We start from the raw sequence: 15,987 nt of genomic DNA, 5'->3' as shown, positions 1-15,987 counted from the left end.
ACTCTCATTTTCAATTTCAGATTCTCACACTCTAATTTCCTACTCATTCACTACTTCGCTTTCTCCACTTTCATTCATTCCACATTCTTGAATATTCATAAACCCTTTTCAAACTAAAACCCCTTTTCTCTTCCAGCAATCTATCCATGGCTTCCATGCCCAGAGTTATTTTCAGAGACCATGCCATTCTTAAGCCAAATTATACCTATCCACCTCGGAGGAATATCCTTAATAATCATTTCGGTATGTTGTAGTAACGTTTGATCTGGAACATGTGTTTTCTTATTTGTTTCATTCTCTTGTGTGTCTTTTTTTTTTACTTGTTTTGTATTATTGGTTGTGTTTTTCAGACGTGAAAGAGAGAAGAAGAAGCTTTGCATTTAGAAGTGAGTTGCAGGGTCCTAATCCAATTGTTGCTACTGGTGCTAAACTACCCTTAGTCCATCTAGCGTCAAAAAGGTAATCTTTTTCAAACTAGACACTGAAAACAACGACACTGACACATTGAAATCAGTAATACTTTGACAAAAAATGAAATAACTGGATGTAACCAAGATGGCGTGCGTCAGTTTCGTGTTGGTGTTCGAGACCCAGACACACCTTCAATATGAATTGTTTGTACTGCATAGCTTATACAAGCAATGGGCCTAGTGGCATGCCTTACTGAGAATTATGGAGAGGGATGTGTAATGGTTTTGATATATAATTTCTAGTAATTGAAGTTTTGATATATGGAGAGGGATGTGTAATGCCTTCCGTATGCATTATGCAGGTTACGAGTTAGCTAATTTAGGGCGGCTTTTGTTTGTAATTGTTGAATGGATAGAACCTTTTGTCATTTGAAAAGACGGGAAACTGTTAAAGATCCTGTATGAAGGGCTAGTCTGTTCTTTCACATGTATTATTCATTGAATTTGTCTTCAAGTAAAAATTTGTGCCTTTTAGATTAAAGTTCTTGGTTCTATTTTAAAGTAGGAACAAGGGAAGAGTGCATTGGATCACCTTTTCCACTCTTCCCATAACACCGACTATACCTGGACTATAGCATAGCGGAATTTGAACAAATCACTATTGTTCTGCAATATGCTATTATTTAAGTGCAAATACTGTCAAGTAACGGCTATAGCATTGCCACATAGCGGAATTTAAACAAACTGCTATTTTCCACTATCCACGACTGTTAATGCTAATTTTAATCTAAGCAATTACAGATAACCTCAGGCTCGGATTGCTTTTTCATCCATTAAGTAATGTAACTTCTAAGAATCTTACTATGAACTTATCCTCCATTTCTGAATTTTAGGTATACTCTTTATGCCCTCCGTCTCAAAGATTATGGACTAGATTGATATAATCTATCTTGCCGGAATTTTACCATAGATTGCTAGGATTCTGATTTATTTCATTGATGGGATATAACTATGTGCTTTTCAAGGTTAATGTGTCTTTCATCCATTCTTTTCTTCCTGGAATAAAGAACTTAAATGCTTGATAGCATTGTGTTCATTTTCACATTATTGATTTAAAATGAAAATCAGAAAAACAAAGGAAAATGGAATGTAAAATTCCAACTACTATATGACATTGTCTCTGTAACTTATTGTTCTGTATAAGTTAGGTACTCTGGTAAATTTTTGATATTTTTACTGGTGCTTGAATATCTTTATTCACATTATTTATTTGAAATGCTAATGACTTGTTTATTGCTATGTCTAGGAATTCTCAAATATTGTGCTCAGCTTCAACAAACATATCTGGAGATGTTCCTGAAAGTGCTGGGGGCCTGAGCCAGTATGAGAAAATTATTGAAACTTTAACCACTCTTTTTCCCGTTTGGGTAAGTCTAAGGCTTTTCTTCTTCAACCTAACATCTTTCCAATTTCTTAATTGTTCAGTAGTTGAAAGCTGGCTGACTTTAACTTGTATGCGCAGGTCATCTTGGGGGCTCTCCTCGGTATTTACAAGCCAGCTGCTGTAAGAACTGTCTTTCTGCAGCTAGTTACATGGTTGAGTGAAATGTTTTTATCAACTGCTAATCTGCTGTATTGTTATGACTTTATTTCAGGTAACTTGGTTGGAGACAGACCTATTTACTCTTGGCTTGGGTTTCCTCATGCTGTCTATGGGTTTGACATTGACATTTGACGATTTCAGACGATGTCTGCGAAATCCGTGGACTGTAAGGGACAAACATTTGTGTTTAAAACAAATGCTTTCTGTTTGTTCCTCCTACCACTAATTATGATTTATTGTGTTTTTGCAGGTGGGTGTGGGGTTTCTTGCACAATATTTGATCAAGCCCGTGCTAGGCTTTTTCATTGCAATGGTATTTCTTTAATTTTTTTTTTTTGGCACTTTCATGCTTTGCTATTGCGCTGTTTTTGAAATGTGTTATGCAGCCCTGTTATATTTTGAATTACCACATAAGATTGTTATCAAAGAAAATATATCAATGCCATTGACTTATGATTGTTATCAAAGAAATTATATCTATGCTATTGAATTATATAGTGCTTTGTACCTGGTTGTAGGACTTAACATAGCTAGTTATTTATTGAGGCCATTTTTGGGATATGCAGTGTTTCTTTGTGTGGGTTACTTGGTTAAAAAGACTGTTGCTTAATCCATATTGATGTCTGCCACTCCTATTTATTTGTTCTGTTCATGTTGCTTTCTAAAAAGAAAGTGTATTTATTGTAATTAGAGACAAATATTTGAAAGATTGGTAATTTATCTCGTACTACTAGTTGATGCACTGTGCTGTGGATCATAAGAACCTATATCATGCCAAATTTGCTAACATTAACTTCTATTTCTCAGACACTAAAACTTTCGGCTCCTCTTGCAACTGGTCTTATTTTGGTCTCGTGTTGTCCTGGAGGTCAGGCATCAAATGTTGCAACATACATATCCAAGGGAAACGTTGCTCTCTCTGTTCTAATGACAACGTATGTTTAACTTGCATTTCCTTGTTTGGTTTCCTATGTATTTTGTATTTTATTTTTTCTCTGGCTTATTTTGGTTGCTATTTGGTGATTTCTGTACTCAGTTTTGCTATTTGCATTTTTTATGCTTGCTGTCTTTAAAAGAGGAAACAAAACAAAAACCGAAACCTGATCCCATACAAGTTGATTTTGATTGAATTGGATCAGATCGGATATAAATTAGAAACCAATTATATGGTAAAATAGTAAAACTTATAGGATTGGATTCAATTATCTTTTTCTTCAAAACTGACCCTATTCAATTTGCAAACACCTAAAAAGGCTTTCTTGTACCGCAATCCAAACACACACCTAAATTTGTGGTAATGTATATATCTTACATAAACATGAAGAGCCTGCAAAAGTACTTCTCTGATTGCAACTTAATTACCTAAATATCCTCTTCAAACACGCAAAGCTGATAATATGAGAACTATATGCAATTACTCTTGTGTGTGTCATGGTTGCAGCTGTGCCGTGTTATCCCTGGATGAAGTTATTTTAGCTTTATGATTTTTGTATTTTGTAGCAGCGATGAATTTATCGCGTATATATTAAGAGAAGTTGTTTTCAGAAATCAGGTTCTCAACATGTTATTTACCATTCTACAGGTGTTCAACTATTGGAGCTATTATTATGACTCCACTCCTAACGAAGCTTCTAGCTGGTCAACTTGTTCCTGTTGATGCTGCTGTAAGTTCTGGCTTGCCTATTTTTATGCATGAAAGGGACGTGTTAAAAAATTGTTTCATTTAAATTATATGACACTGACCTCCTATTAGCAAGCTGTTAATAAAATGCATAGTTGACACTTGACAATACAATTCATACTATCGCCTAATCATTTGAAAAAGTTAATATCTGGATAGGATACTTTCGGTCACAGAAGTCCCATTGTATCTTTTATATATATATTTTGAGTTTTTCACAAATAGAATGAAACTGTTGCTCTTTCTCTTTTTCAGGGCCTGGCAATTAGCACCTTTCAAGTTGTTTTAGTCCCTACAATTGTGGGAGGTAAGATATGTATCTTTCAAGTTATATGTGTTAGAGTTTGTTGGACGGGCACTTGAATTTATACTAATGTGTCTCCACTTGGTGTAAGGTATGGTTCTTAATGATTAGGATGATTTTGAAAATGTTTTTGCTTTATTATTTGGCAGTTTTGGCGAATGAGTTCTTTCCCAAGTTCACTTCAAAGATAATCACGGTCACACCTTTGATAGGAGTTATTCTGACCACCCTCCTTTGTGCAAGCCCAGTAAGTTGAACAAGTTATAGTATATGAAGTTCACCACCCTTTTAGCCAACAGTTTACTTTGGTATAATTACCACTTGTCATTCTTGCTTTGCATGGAAATTGACATGTATTGACTTTTCAGATCGGGCAAGTCGCGGAAGTGTTAAAAACTCAAGGAGCACAATTGATATTGCCAGTCCTTGCTTTACATGCTGCTGCATTTGCTATTGGTTATTGGATGTCAAGAATATCATTTGGTGAATCCACATCACGCACAATATCTATCGAGTGTGGGATGCAGGTAAACCCCCTCTTAATTCTACAAATAGCTGTTGTTGAGTACAAATATTAGGATGTATGTTTTTTAGGCTTTTAGGATGTATGCTGATTATATATACCTATGGAGTTGGCATCTTAGCATAAAAATATACATTCATTCATAACTATAACTAATGTGAAATGAATGACTCCTGAAAAATTATGTTCGTTCTGCCCATACCAAGAGAACCCACCTCTAGCTTTTCTTGTTGTTTGCCTACCGCCAAATTACAGAAGATTGACATCAAAGCATGTATACAACTGATTTCCAGATCAATAGATTAATAATTTAAGATGACATTGAACTAAATTTCTGGGGAAGGGGTGATCAACAACAGTAATATATACACGTTTATACGATCAAATAATGCTCAGTTCATATTAATTGTAAGTGCTTTAGGCTTGATCGTTTAATCTGACATTTTTTGTTTTGTTTGCAGAGCTCTGCACTTGGATTCTTGCTTGCTCAGAAGCACTTTACCAACCCACTTGTAGCTGTTCCTTCTGCTGTCAGTGTTGTCTGCATGGCGGTAAGATAGGACATTTTTTTTCCTTTTCTCGGTCTCTTTGGTTTTGTTCATTTGATTTTCTTGCAAGAGTGTTAAATTTTATCAATGATTATTACTTATTACTGCCGTAATGCAGCTTGGTGGGAGTGCTCTAGCTGTGTATTGGAGGAACAGTCCAATTCCCGTTGATGACAAAGACGACTTTAAGGAATGAAAATCATGACATATCTTCTATCCACTGCAAGCCCTATGAATTATTTTCCGCTCATTGTTTAGAAGACATTAATTTATGCATTGGTTGATGAGAAAGTTTTGTTTTATGAATTCATGTAGCCTTGCAATGTTAGAGTATTTTAGAATTTAGGATAAGCTCGCAACAATTTAAACCAGTGTGAAGAGTGGCAACAAATAATATGCCCATGTAGCAACAAAAAGGGACAACCTCTAGCTACTGAGCTCTTGCCATGGTAGGATCCAATGAACGGTCGAATCCATTGCGGTTCTATTATAATTATTGGTCTTGTCTTGCATTGTGGTTCAACCACTTCAACTAGTGATATTCAGTTAAAGCAATTGTGTCAAGAAGATTCTATCAATGTATGAACAAATTATTATCAAATTGTTATAAACTAATTCTTTCTTAGTAACCATGAAATTATATTATATTATTATCTAAAGTTGTTGAAGCCCCACAATTTAGCCATATGCCATAAGCTTAGAGAACGAGGTTAAGATTTGTGAGATTATACTCATATATATAATTTGTGTAATACTATAAGCTTAAGATTTGTTAAAACTATACTCCATTTTTTTTTTCTTTGTTCCACACATTTCAGCGCTTTATGCAAAATTAAAATACTTTAAAGAGATAGTACTAGTCTCTTTTAATTTAACCGGTGATCTCAAATTCAAAAATCAAATTCTATAACTGCTAAATATTGTTGAGAGCTTTCCAACTCTTTCAATCCTACTCGAGCATGATTGTTTAATCTCTAATTACGCAGATGCTTGATTTGTGCAACAACAAAAATTTGAATTGAGTTTATATACACCATCTGTTTAAAAGTTGAAAGGTTCTACAGAACATTATTTAACGAGTATACACGTTCGTTTAAAACAGTGTTGCACTTGTTAATGCCTTTGTTACATCGCCAACTAACAACTCTTGCACATTTTGTTCTCCCTCTACCGAAGACAATTCTTATTAAGCTCAACCGCTTATTAACAAAATGACATGAATCAATTAGCCATAGTTTTTTTTGGTGTAAGCCAATTAGTCATAGATATCTTGTTCAAAACACAAGTTGCACTTGAGTGGTTGATTTGCATTGGAAATATACATTGTAAATAAGTCATATGTATTAATACAATGCATATTTTCGATGCAACTCGTGTCTCAGTGTCTCTCAGTCACACGTATTAATACAATACATATTTTTGATGCAACTCATATCTCATTGTCTATCAGTCACACGTATCAATACAATGTAGATTTCCGATGCAACTCATGTCTCGATGCACCTCTGTAACACATTAATTACAGTGAAGGCTCCCGATGCAATGTATGTCTCAATGCACCTCAGTCACACATATTAGTTACAATTGAAATTCTTGCACTGTAATTAGTATGGGTGACTGAGAGACATTGTGACATGCGTTTTATCGGGAACCTACATTGCAATTAGTATGTGTAACTAAGAATTGTAGAGACATGCGTTGTATCGGGAACCTGCAATGTAATTACTACATGTGACTGAGAGACACTGAGGTATGCATTGCATCGAAAATATGCATTGCAATTAATAGTCTGACAAAAGTGCATCAAGACATACATCACATCGGAAACTTCAATTGTTATTTTAAAAAATGTCAGTGATCTTGTCGTTGCATCGTAATTAACAATCTGACAGAGGTGCATGAAGACATACATTGTATCGGAAACCTCAATTGCTATTTTCAAAAATGTCAGTGATCATGTCATTGCATCGAAAATCTGCATTGTAATTAATAGTTTGATAAAGGTGCATTAAGACCTAGATTGCATCGGAAATCTCATTTCTTATTTTAAAAAATGTCACTAATCTTGTATAAGTTTTACATATAAGTATCAAGATAAATTAGTTTTGCTATCGTAAAAAAATGAGTATATTAAATATCTAATTTGATCTTTTAACAGCTGAATCATGAGTTCCCAATTAAAGATTTAATTTGAATGATGTACCAAGAGGATACTCACACAAAAAGTGACGGAAAAATCTTTACATACAGACATTTGCGAAGCATGTCCACTAATATTGTGTTGCGTGACCAACAAGAATGTATGTGCCGTCAAATAACAAAGATATACCAAAATAAATACTCTCAACTGTAATGTGTCATAAATCATAATAATTCTTTTAAGAACTGTGTTTGAAAAAAGGAAATTTAATTTTAAATTTTTTCCTTTTTAATCAACAAATAATCAATTCAACACAAATAAATTTATTTTTAAAAAAAAATCTTAATTCATAGGAAATTTAAAATTAATTTTGACTAAAAATTTAATTCGGTCGTACACGGTTATTTTAACCAAATCGGTCGGTTATTTTAACCAAATCGGTCATTCAAAAATAATTAAATTAATTATTTTTATACAAAGACAACTTAGCCCTTAAGTTATAAAAATGTGAGAAACTAATTTACTTTTTTACATACATTGAATTGGACCGTGAGAAAATTGCGAGCTAGAGTTTTCATTTGTCTATAAATTGGGGTGTTTACTAGTTTATTTTCAGTTTGAGCAATATCATTGTTTTGCTTACATTACAGTTTGTAGCGGGAAACCACTGAGCCACTGCTACTCTTGCTCGCTCTTCAACCATGTCTCAATCCAAATGCGATGAACCTGATAAAGCGTATGAAATCGCTGAACTCATCGCCATTTTTGTTACCTTGTCTTTGTTCCTTTTTCTTCGTACACAGTTTCTCTCGCATTGATGTTTTTTTTTCTCTCATGACTTTTTGATTTTAATGTTCTCGTTGGAAAATAAATGTAACTAAGATTTATGAAGTTAATGCAAGTGATTTTGTGGTTAAGTTAGTTAGAACCAAAATCTAAATTGATTTAATGTTTTTTTCGTTTGGTTATTTTGTTTTTGATGTTCCTTTTCAATTTCTAGGTTAGATTTTGTTTGCTATCACTTTGATTATTTATTATACTTAATGCATGTTTGATATCACGGTAGCTTTTCAAGAATCGCGGCTACAAAGCGGCTCACCGTGATACCAAACATACTCTGAAGCACGTGTCGGTGTCTAACACCGACACAACACACGTGATTACGGCTCACGGTGATTTTGACAAATCCACCGTGATACCAACATGTGTCGGTGTCACACAACACTGATACATGTGATTGCATTCATTTTTAAAAAAATTATTATTGGTGTCGACGTGTCAGTGTCAATGATTCATAGCAAACATGTACTTATTCTCTCCATTTCTAACTAGCTATCTCTATATTTTTTTTGGGATTGGAAACAGGTTAGATGCTTTTATCTACGATTACCTCATGAAGAATCAATTGTATGAAACTGCAAGAATATTTCATGATGAAGGCAATGTTGAACAGAATATTGGTAAGATGACAATAAGATCATTTTTAGGGGAACTAAATTTATTATATGCAAAAGTAAATGTTCTTCTAGTTTTGTTGAATTTGAGTTTTAATTTTTGGTATATGGTGTAGTTATGGATGCACCTGGTTGTTCTCTCTTCGAGTGGTGGTCTGTTTTCTGGGAATTGTTTATGGCCAAACAAGGTTTTTCACTCTCAGAACCAGCATTATCTTACCTTAAGGTGCGTTTGTCCCATTTTAATAGATGCAATCAATTTTATTTTTGTTTTGTGGATTGATTCCTTTGTGCCCTTACCTTTTCGATTATATGCGTACTTCTTTGTATACATCGTGCTCATTGTTATCTTCATTCTATTTGTATTGGACAATGGAGACCAAGGTTAAGCATATATACCACTTGTATTCTTACATTGCACCTCTTTGGAATTTTTTAATATAAGGGGTTCTATCTATTTATTTGACCATTATTGGCATAAAACATATGTGGTTTACTATTCTTACTTGCCTCGGTCTCAATTATAAGCAATTTTTCACTTTTTAGGTTTATTGAGTAAATGATGTATGTAGTCTTTATTATAAACATACATCATTTATTTAATGAATCTAAAAAGTGAAAAGTTGCTTATAATTAAGATCGGATGGAGTACTTACTAGCCATTATTTTTATTACATTATTTACCATTTTCTGTGGTTCTATGATGCTTAATATTTTAAACTTTGCATCTATCATCCTAAGATACTGTCACTGTCAAAATCAGAAGTTGATGTTATGTATCTATGCATAAGCTTTGTTTCTATGTGTTTAGTATGTAGTATCGACCATAGGTCGTAAATTATTTGCTTAGTATAAATTTAAAAATGATAGTTCCAACAAATTTAGGCTCAAGAAATGCGGAAGCAAGAAGAAGAGATAGAAAAAATCCAGTTCATATTGCAGAGCCCTGCTCAGCTGCAGCAATATGGGGCTGAAACTCAAGAAGGTGTTAATGCCAATGTTCTCTGTCCCATAAACAATGCTCCTATGGTGAGGCAGAACCGGGTTACTTCTAATACAATGGCAACAAAACTAAATGAGGACAGGTTGAAGACTCCCCTTCAGGGAAATGCTTTTGATGACAGGACCTTTAAGGTATTACATTTGTTCGAAGATTATAATATAGACCTGATTTTTTTATATGATTTCTATCACAACATCATATGTTTCTACTTTATACCATTTAATATACAGATAATGAATGCTTATACCCGCGGTCAGCTTCCAAACGAGGATTGTGCCTTGTTGTTGAACGAAATAGCACCAATAACTGGTGGACAGCCTTCAGGGTGCCTACTAATCATTTGTCTTTGATGAGATTATTAGTTATTCATGTCATTTTGTTCTTGATGATGCTTATCACATTTTGGGCTGAATTTGCAAGTTGTAAAATTCTGTTTGCAGACAAACATTGGCCAGTGCACTTAGCATTTTACAAGAGAAACTTCAACAGGATCAAAATCAAAACCAGCAACTTCCAGGGTTACAAGTAATCGTAAACATAACTTTTTTCTTGATTTGTGTGTTACCCCCATATAAATTCACAACGATCTGCTGTATTTACCATCTTTTGTTCTGAATCAGGCCATGCACAGTGGCATGAGTGCAATGATGAGGTCTCAAGCTGTTGTTTCAGAAGGATCCATTTACAGTGTTCATGGTACTGATTTCGTTGTTTCATGTTGAATTTAACATTACCTAGTTCACGTTTTCTTGTTAGTCTTTCAATAGCAGACTCGGTATGTTCAATAAGGGACCTTTAAAGATATTCACTCTCTATTATTGTAAACTGGCTTCAATATTTTTAATTCCCAACTAATTTTCAGTCCCTTTTTTGGAAAGTGTATGATACTGGATTTATTTGTTGTTGTTGCCTGAAAGGCTGAAAGTCATCATTCATATTATCTTAGGCTGTAAATAGTTACGTTGTAGTAGTTGTTCTGCAAAATTATAAATTGGACTTGGTTACTTGCAAAGTGCTTCTAAGCTATTTTAAGCTATTGGAGTGAACATCTTATGATAGAACTGCAACCAGATTTGAACTCTTATCGTATATCATATAAGAAAAATTCCCTCTGAAGGTATATAATCTTTATTGTTGAAATTCAATGAACTCACAAATAGTTTGAGGAAAACGCAACCTCCCATTCAACTATTACTTGACAAAAGATGCTTTCTCTCTATCAAACTCTCCGATTAATAAACTGAGACTCCCTTGCAACAACTTTTCCCTCCTCCTAACTACCTCCTAACTAACTACTGTCAGTCTGTCACTTATAACACCTGACAACTATGACAGATACATATTTTTCCTATTTTCCTCTTTATTTGGCTTCTCCTAACATAGACTTGATTGATAGGGAGTTGCCTTGTTCTATTACCTTAACTGGATTATGTCAGCTTTCATATTTTATTGTTTGCTTCCATTCTTGAAATATTCAACATTCCTTGCTTTGGTGCATACTTGCTTTATATGACACATCTCAAATGATGTTTCTTTTATCTGCATTATATTGTAATGGCATAATTTTAGGATATACATTTGATTTTTTCTTTACAACTCATTTTAGGTTCAAATCAAGGTGGTAGCGACTTGACTCTGAAAGGGTGGCCTTTAGCAGTAAGATTTTGGCTTAATTCTCCGTAACAACATTGTGATTTTTTTTTTTCCTTTCTTCCTGTTGGCTGGCGTGACATTCCCCCAGTCTATCTCTCATGGTTCATTGATTTGCTAAATTCAAAGTAGAAAGCTGGATATATTAGGGAAAATGGCATTCAGTGGTGCAGTGAGGTTACTTCATTGGATTATATAAATTTCATTCTTCACTCGATAGATAACATTGTCTTGTCTAACTTTCTACACAGTAATATTTATTAGCTTTGTCCTTGGATGCATTTTAAGGTTGAATATTTAGTACTTTTCTTATTAGTTTTGAATATTTAGCATTTTAAGGTTGAAATATACTTTCTCATATTGATAAAGGTACACTAAGTGTCATTTAGATCATTTGTAATAATGGTATGCATGCATTTAATGTTATTCGGTACTTTTCTTACAACAAATAAATTTTTATATACTGATGAAGTAAACTTTATCAAACAGTGAAGGGACATTACCTGTCTGATTGATCAACGTTCTAGTTTAATAATAAGGAAGTCTCTCTCTACTTGGCTTGTGCAGAACAACTACACCTTCTGTTATAGAGATTTAACTTATTATACAAGAAGTCAATGTGAAGTGAAAATTACCAAAAATCGGTTGTGATATGAAATCATGGATTTTTTAGTTTATTAATTAATTGGGCCTTAAATTCAGCTGTGAGGAAGTGACAAAACAACAAAATATAGACTATCTTTCTCATCTTCACCTTTTCTTATATCCATCTATGTTATTTAGGTGCATCAATGTTCTTTCCACTGTGTGAGCAATCCTATTTCTGATTAGATCTCAATTATTTTAGGGATTGGATGAGCATCATGCGGAACTTCTTCATAAGCATAATTTGATTCTGCCTTCACAATCTTCCAATCAATTTTCACCACGGCAGCAACTTATGTTTCAGGCACAGCAGGATTTAGTTAATCCATTTGTCAGTGGTTTTGATGGCAAAAGACCAAGTTTGCTTGTCCATAATCAAAATATGGTTCCTTGGAACGATGGCCAATCAAATTCTGTAGGTGGTTCCATTCCCAATATTGTAACACCTGCACAAATTGGGTTCCCTGAATTGCCTCATCTGGACTTAGATATGACCCATAAGGTATCAACCAACCTTATATCTGAGTTGTATTAAGTTTTCCACCACTATAATTGTATTCCATTAAGTTTCCTATGAGCAATATTTAGGAGCTGTAATGCATGTCTAGGTTTTTTAATGAGCGTGTGTCTGAATTTTAGGCTTCCAAAAGTCAAGTTGACCGGAAGCAAAAACGAAAAGTAGGATCAAGTTCAGGTCTTGCCAATAGCTCTGGAACTGCAAACACAATGGGATCATCTTCTGGTTCACCCTCGACACCAACTATGCAGACACGACTGCCAACTTGGCAACAGAATGGTTTCGGCTCACTTGCATCAACACAGAATCAATTGGTCAGAGACTATTCATGCAATTTCTCAAAATACTACCTGTATACATTGCCTGATTGTGCCATCCTAACATTGCACAATTTCCTTTTTGAAAACTTATGTTTCTATTGTCCGTAGAATGAAATGTTCTTTATAGGCTCTGAAAAGCTACTTTTTATTTGTTAATATTAGCATGCATAATGATCATGTCCCCCCTAGAAAACAAGGAAATCTTGACTTTTAAGAGTAAATATATCAGCACATTTGTGTTATGCTTATCTTTGTAATCATCACTCCATTAATATAGTGGACATGTAAGATTTCTTGAGTATACAATAATCTAGGCATCCTGAAAAAACTACTTGACCTCAAGGTAATTGTTATTTGGCAGGCTCATATGGACCATCTCAAGAGCAACGGATCTTTGGCGGACAATTTTGAGTTACTCTCATCTCTTGCTGATTCAGACCATAATGGACGAGTTGACCAAGGTATGATAAATCTGATAGTTTTGAATTTTCCACCCTCCCTTCCCCCTTCCAAAAAACATCCCAATTCAATAGCACTTGATGGACTGGAATTCTATATGGCTATATGGAAAAGCATACGGTTTCAAATTTGAATGGTCTGCTTTTCATTAGGATTCTCATTTAATGAGATCAAGCATGGATTGGCTAGTTCAGATAAAGTTGACTGTTGTCACTTCTCCTCGGATGGAAAACTATTTGTTACTGGTGGTCGTGATAAAAAGGTATATTCTGGGTCAATCCAACTTTTAATTATGAAATGATCTCTATTCAGCAATATTGTTAAATTTAGTTTGTTTAGAGAAATTTTTGTTTGTTAATTTGAATTTGTTAATCTGCTATGAGATTCAGGCTTCTCTATGGTGCACAAAATTGTTCAACCTGAAATCTACGCTTGAAGAGCACACTCAACGGATAACTGATGTTAGATTTAGCCCAAGCATGTTCTATGTTGCTACGTCCTCAGCCGATAAAACTGTAAAGGTTTGGGATGTTAATAATGTAAGTTTAGATTTTCATGATTCAAATTCAATTTTATAGTAATTATCGACCAATTTGGATTTAAATAGAGATTGAGAAAATAATCAGGATTTTACTTTTATGATATAAATCTTTGCCGTGAAAACTATAACCCATTTCTAATAACATCTTATTGTATTAATCATCACATTTACGCCCTCTTTGTCATTTACCTTTTGTTTCTTCTACAACCCTCTTTTCCTCTGTCTTATATTAAAATTTAAGCATGGGACTATAGTCTAATATTGTCATTAATAAATTGATAAGTAAAACTTATTGAATTAATCTGAGTACTAGTGTTTGATAATAAATGATTAGAAGTAGAGGATATATGTCAAAGATAGAGGGGCTTGAGTGTCCTCTGCTAATAATCAACCTGTAGTTGGTTCTTGCATTTCCCTTACATTCATGCTGTTTGCTAGCCAGTAATTTTTTTTCGTTTTTCCTTACATATTCGAATGTTACAAGGTTGTAACTTAATCTTAGCATCAGTTATGCAACTAAGTGGCAAAGTTGATTATGTTGGTATTACTGTTGAAAATTAACTTGCTTTAAAAGACCTCCTGGATCTGCTTTAGATTTAATTCGTATGATTTATCATTTTTTAGTCTTATGGTGCATCACATTGACTTTTCTTATATCAGTTAAGATGTTCTTTTTATTAAATGATTGTTTTTTTTTTTTTACTCTTATCATATTAATGAAATTTTTATTACACTTTGCAGGCTGGTCATTCTCTTCGGACATTTACAGGGAATACAGCTGTGCTGTCACTAGACTTTCATCCAAGTAAACGTGGCCTTATTTGTTCTTGTGATAATAAGGAGATAAGATATTGGAATATTGCAAATGGTAGTTGTATTGGGATTTTCAAGGTAAGAAATCTCAAACAGATATTATGAAGCAGATCCCAACGTACAATTATAGATTGATTGAAATTAATTTAAATTTTCCAATACTTTATCAGGGTGGTGTAACTCAGGTGAGATTTCAACCTGGTTTGGGAAAGGTTCTTGCAGCAGCAGTAAATAATCAAATACTCATGTTTGACGCAGAAACTCTGAGTTGCAGATTTAAATTGCAGGTCAGCTGTGAATTTTGTGTTTGCATTTGCATTTGCATTTGCATTTGTCTGTTTGTGATTTTATTCAAGTTTTATTTGACCTCAAATGATGCTATATTTTTCATCTTGGTAATGATAGTCTGACTACCAATCCCTAAAATAATAGGTTAAGATCAGTTAATTTCTTTTACTTAGCTTTAATTTGCACAAACAGTAAATACATTTCCAACATCAAAGTGTTATCCATCAATGTCATCTTTCTCTATCTCTCATTTTTTCTCTCCCTCCTCGTAATGTAGCTCCTGACCATCCATGATTTATCAATTTTAGGGCCACATGAGCCTTGTTCGTTCAGTGTGCTGGCACTCTTCTGGAAATTATCTGGCATCTGTTTGTAATGATCTGGTTAAACTCTGGGCCATTGGATCTGATGGCAGCGGGGCATGTATTACGCAAGTGAATGCAGCTGAGAGCAAATTCAAGACCTGCGTTTTCCATCCTAGCTACAATATTTTGATCATTTGCTGCAGTGAGGTAAGTTATCTATTGTCATATTATTACTATATCAAAGAATAATACATACTCTTTTGACTCTGGACCGATAGGACATTCATTATCTTTCTTTCTAATTCAGTCGCTTATGCTCTGGGACTTTGAGGAGAGCAAAAAACTTATTGTGCCTGCACACGACAAGCTTGTATCTGCATTGGCAGTATCAGATGTTACTGGATTGGTGGCCTCAGTTAGTCATGATAGGACTTTCAAGATCTGGAAGTGACTTGCACTTGCTGTTGATAATATAGGTTTACATTCCTTCAGGCAACAAACATAGGAAGTGGTTTTCCGTATATGAATTTTTGTTCAGACTTGCTCATATATAGGTCTTATGCTACAAGCAGTAAATGGCATGTTTTGGATTTTTGCCAATGTAAGTAATGCGGTTTTCTTACATTTGGGTTTAGAAAAAGTGTATAAAATAAAAGTGGTAAACCTCAGGAAAATAGAAAGGAATGCTATGTTTTGTTATTATGCTTGGGAAATATAATATGCTCTACATATTTTGTTCAAATACTAACCATAACCTTTCCCCTTCACCTTTTACCACATCAT

The 15,987-nt window shown here is 34.1% G+C and overlaps 2 protein-coding genes across 5 annotated transcripts; both read left to right on the top strand.

The window, feature by feature from the left end:
• On the top strand, nucleotides 1-5,698 carry BASS2 (Sodium Bile acid symporter family). Its single transcript, XM_085738620.1, has 13 exons — nucleotides 1-243; nucleotides 351-459; nucleotides 1,717-1,837; nucleotides 1,933-1,974; nucleotides 2,066-2,179; nucleotides 2,264-2,326; nucleotides 2,821-2,948; nucleotides 3,596-3,677; nucleotides 3,950-4,001; nucleotides 4,148-4,245; nucleotides 4,367-4,525; nucleotides 4,983-5,072; nucleotides 5,188-5,698. The coding sequence occupies exons 1-13, from the start codon at nucleotides 147-149 to the stop codon at nucleotides 5,263-5,265; spliced, it is 1,233 nt and encodes a 410-aa protein (XP_085594746.1). The 5' UTR covers nucleotides 1-146; the 3' UTR covers nucleotides 5,266-5,698.
• Nucleotides 5,699-7,741: 2,043 nt separating this feature from the next.
• Nucleotides 7,742-15,946, top strand: LOC146902145 (transcriptional corepressor LEUNIG-like). 4 transcript variants are annotated; one of them, XM_085739438.1, is made up of 17 exons: nucleotides 7,742-7,945; nucleotides 8,575-8,669; nucleotides 8,780-8,889; nucleotides 9,549-9,797; nucleotides 9,897-9,991; nucleotides 10,107-10,191; nucleotides 10,287-10,362; nucleotides 11,273-11,322; nucleotides 12,164-12,463; nucleotides 12,601-12,792; nucleotides 13,160-13,259; nucleotides 13,410-13,519; nucleotides 13,647-13,796; nucleotides 14,540-14,689; nucleotides 14,782-14,898; nucleotides 15,208-15,411; nucleotides 15,512-15,946. In XM_085739438.1, exons 1-17 carry the CDS (start codon nucleotides 7,911-7,913, stop codon nucleotides 15,653-15,655), a joined length of 2,262 nt encoding a protein of 753 aa, XP_085595564.1. In that variant the 5' UTR covers nucleotides 7,742-7,910; the 3' UTR covers nucleotides 15,656-15,946. The 4 variants fall into 4 exon arrangements, with proteins under 4 accessions (XP_085595564.1, XP_085595565.1, XP_085595563.1 ...); XM_085739439.1 differs by having other exon boundaries at nucleotides 7,812-7,945; nucleotides 12,266-12,463; XM_085739437.1 differs by lacking the exon at nucleotides 7,742-7,945 and having other exon boundaries at nucleotides 8,513-8,669.
• Nucleotides 15,947-15,987: the final 41 nt, after the last annotated feature.

Source organism: Medicago sativa, chromosome 8 (genome assembly GCF_051527215.1).
Source record: "Medicago sativa cultivar Bolivia chromosome 8, Bolivia_mono, whole genome shotgun sequence".
NCBI classification, from domain to species: Eukaryota; Viridiplantae; Streptophyta; class Magnoliopsida; order Fabales; family Fabaceae; genus Medicago; species Medicago sativa.
The sequence above is the reverse complement of the archived record's forward strand: the minus strand, read 5'-3'. Positions and strand labels throughout refer to the sequence as shown.

What these genes read in the sequence shown, in the direction of transcription:
- BASS2 (XM_085738620.1), top strand. Translation starts at nt 147, where the DNA reads ATGGCTTCCATGCCCAGAGTTATTTTCAGAGACCATGCCATTCTTAAG. An exon ending in GTCCATCTAGCGTCAAAAAG is followed by an intron (nt 460 to 1,716) that starts GTAATCTTTTTC and finishes TGCTATGTCTAG; the next exon opens with GAATTCTCAAATATTGTGCT. An exon ending in AGTCCCTACAATTGTGGGAG is followed by an intron (nt 4,002 to 4,147) that starts GTAAGATATGTA and finishes ATTATTTGGCAG; the next exon opens with TTTTGGCGAATGAGTTCTTT.
- LOC146902145 (XM_085739437.1), top strand. Translation starts at nt 8,513, where the DNA reads ATGTACTTATTCTCTCCATTTCTAACTAGCTATCTCTATATTTTTTTT. An exon ending in ACTGGTGGACAGCCTTCAGG is followed by an intron (nt 9,992 to 10,106) that starts GTGCCTACTAAT and finishes TTCTGTTTGCAG; the next exon opens with ACAAACATTGGCCAGTGCAC. An exon ending in AGGTTTGGGATGTTAATAAT is followed by an intron (nt 13,797 to 14,539) that starts GTAAGTTTAGAT and finishes TACACTTTGCAG; the next exon opens with GCTGGTCATTCTCTTCGGAC.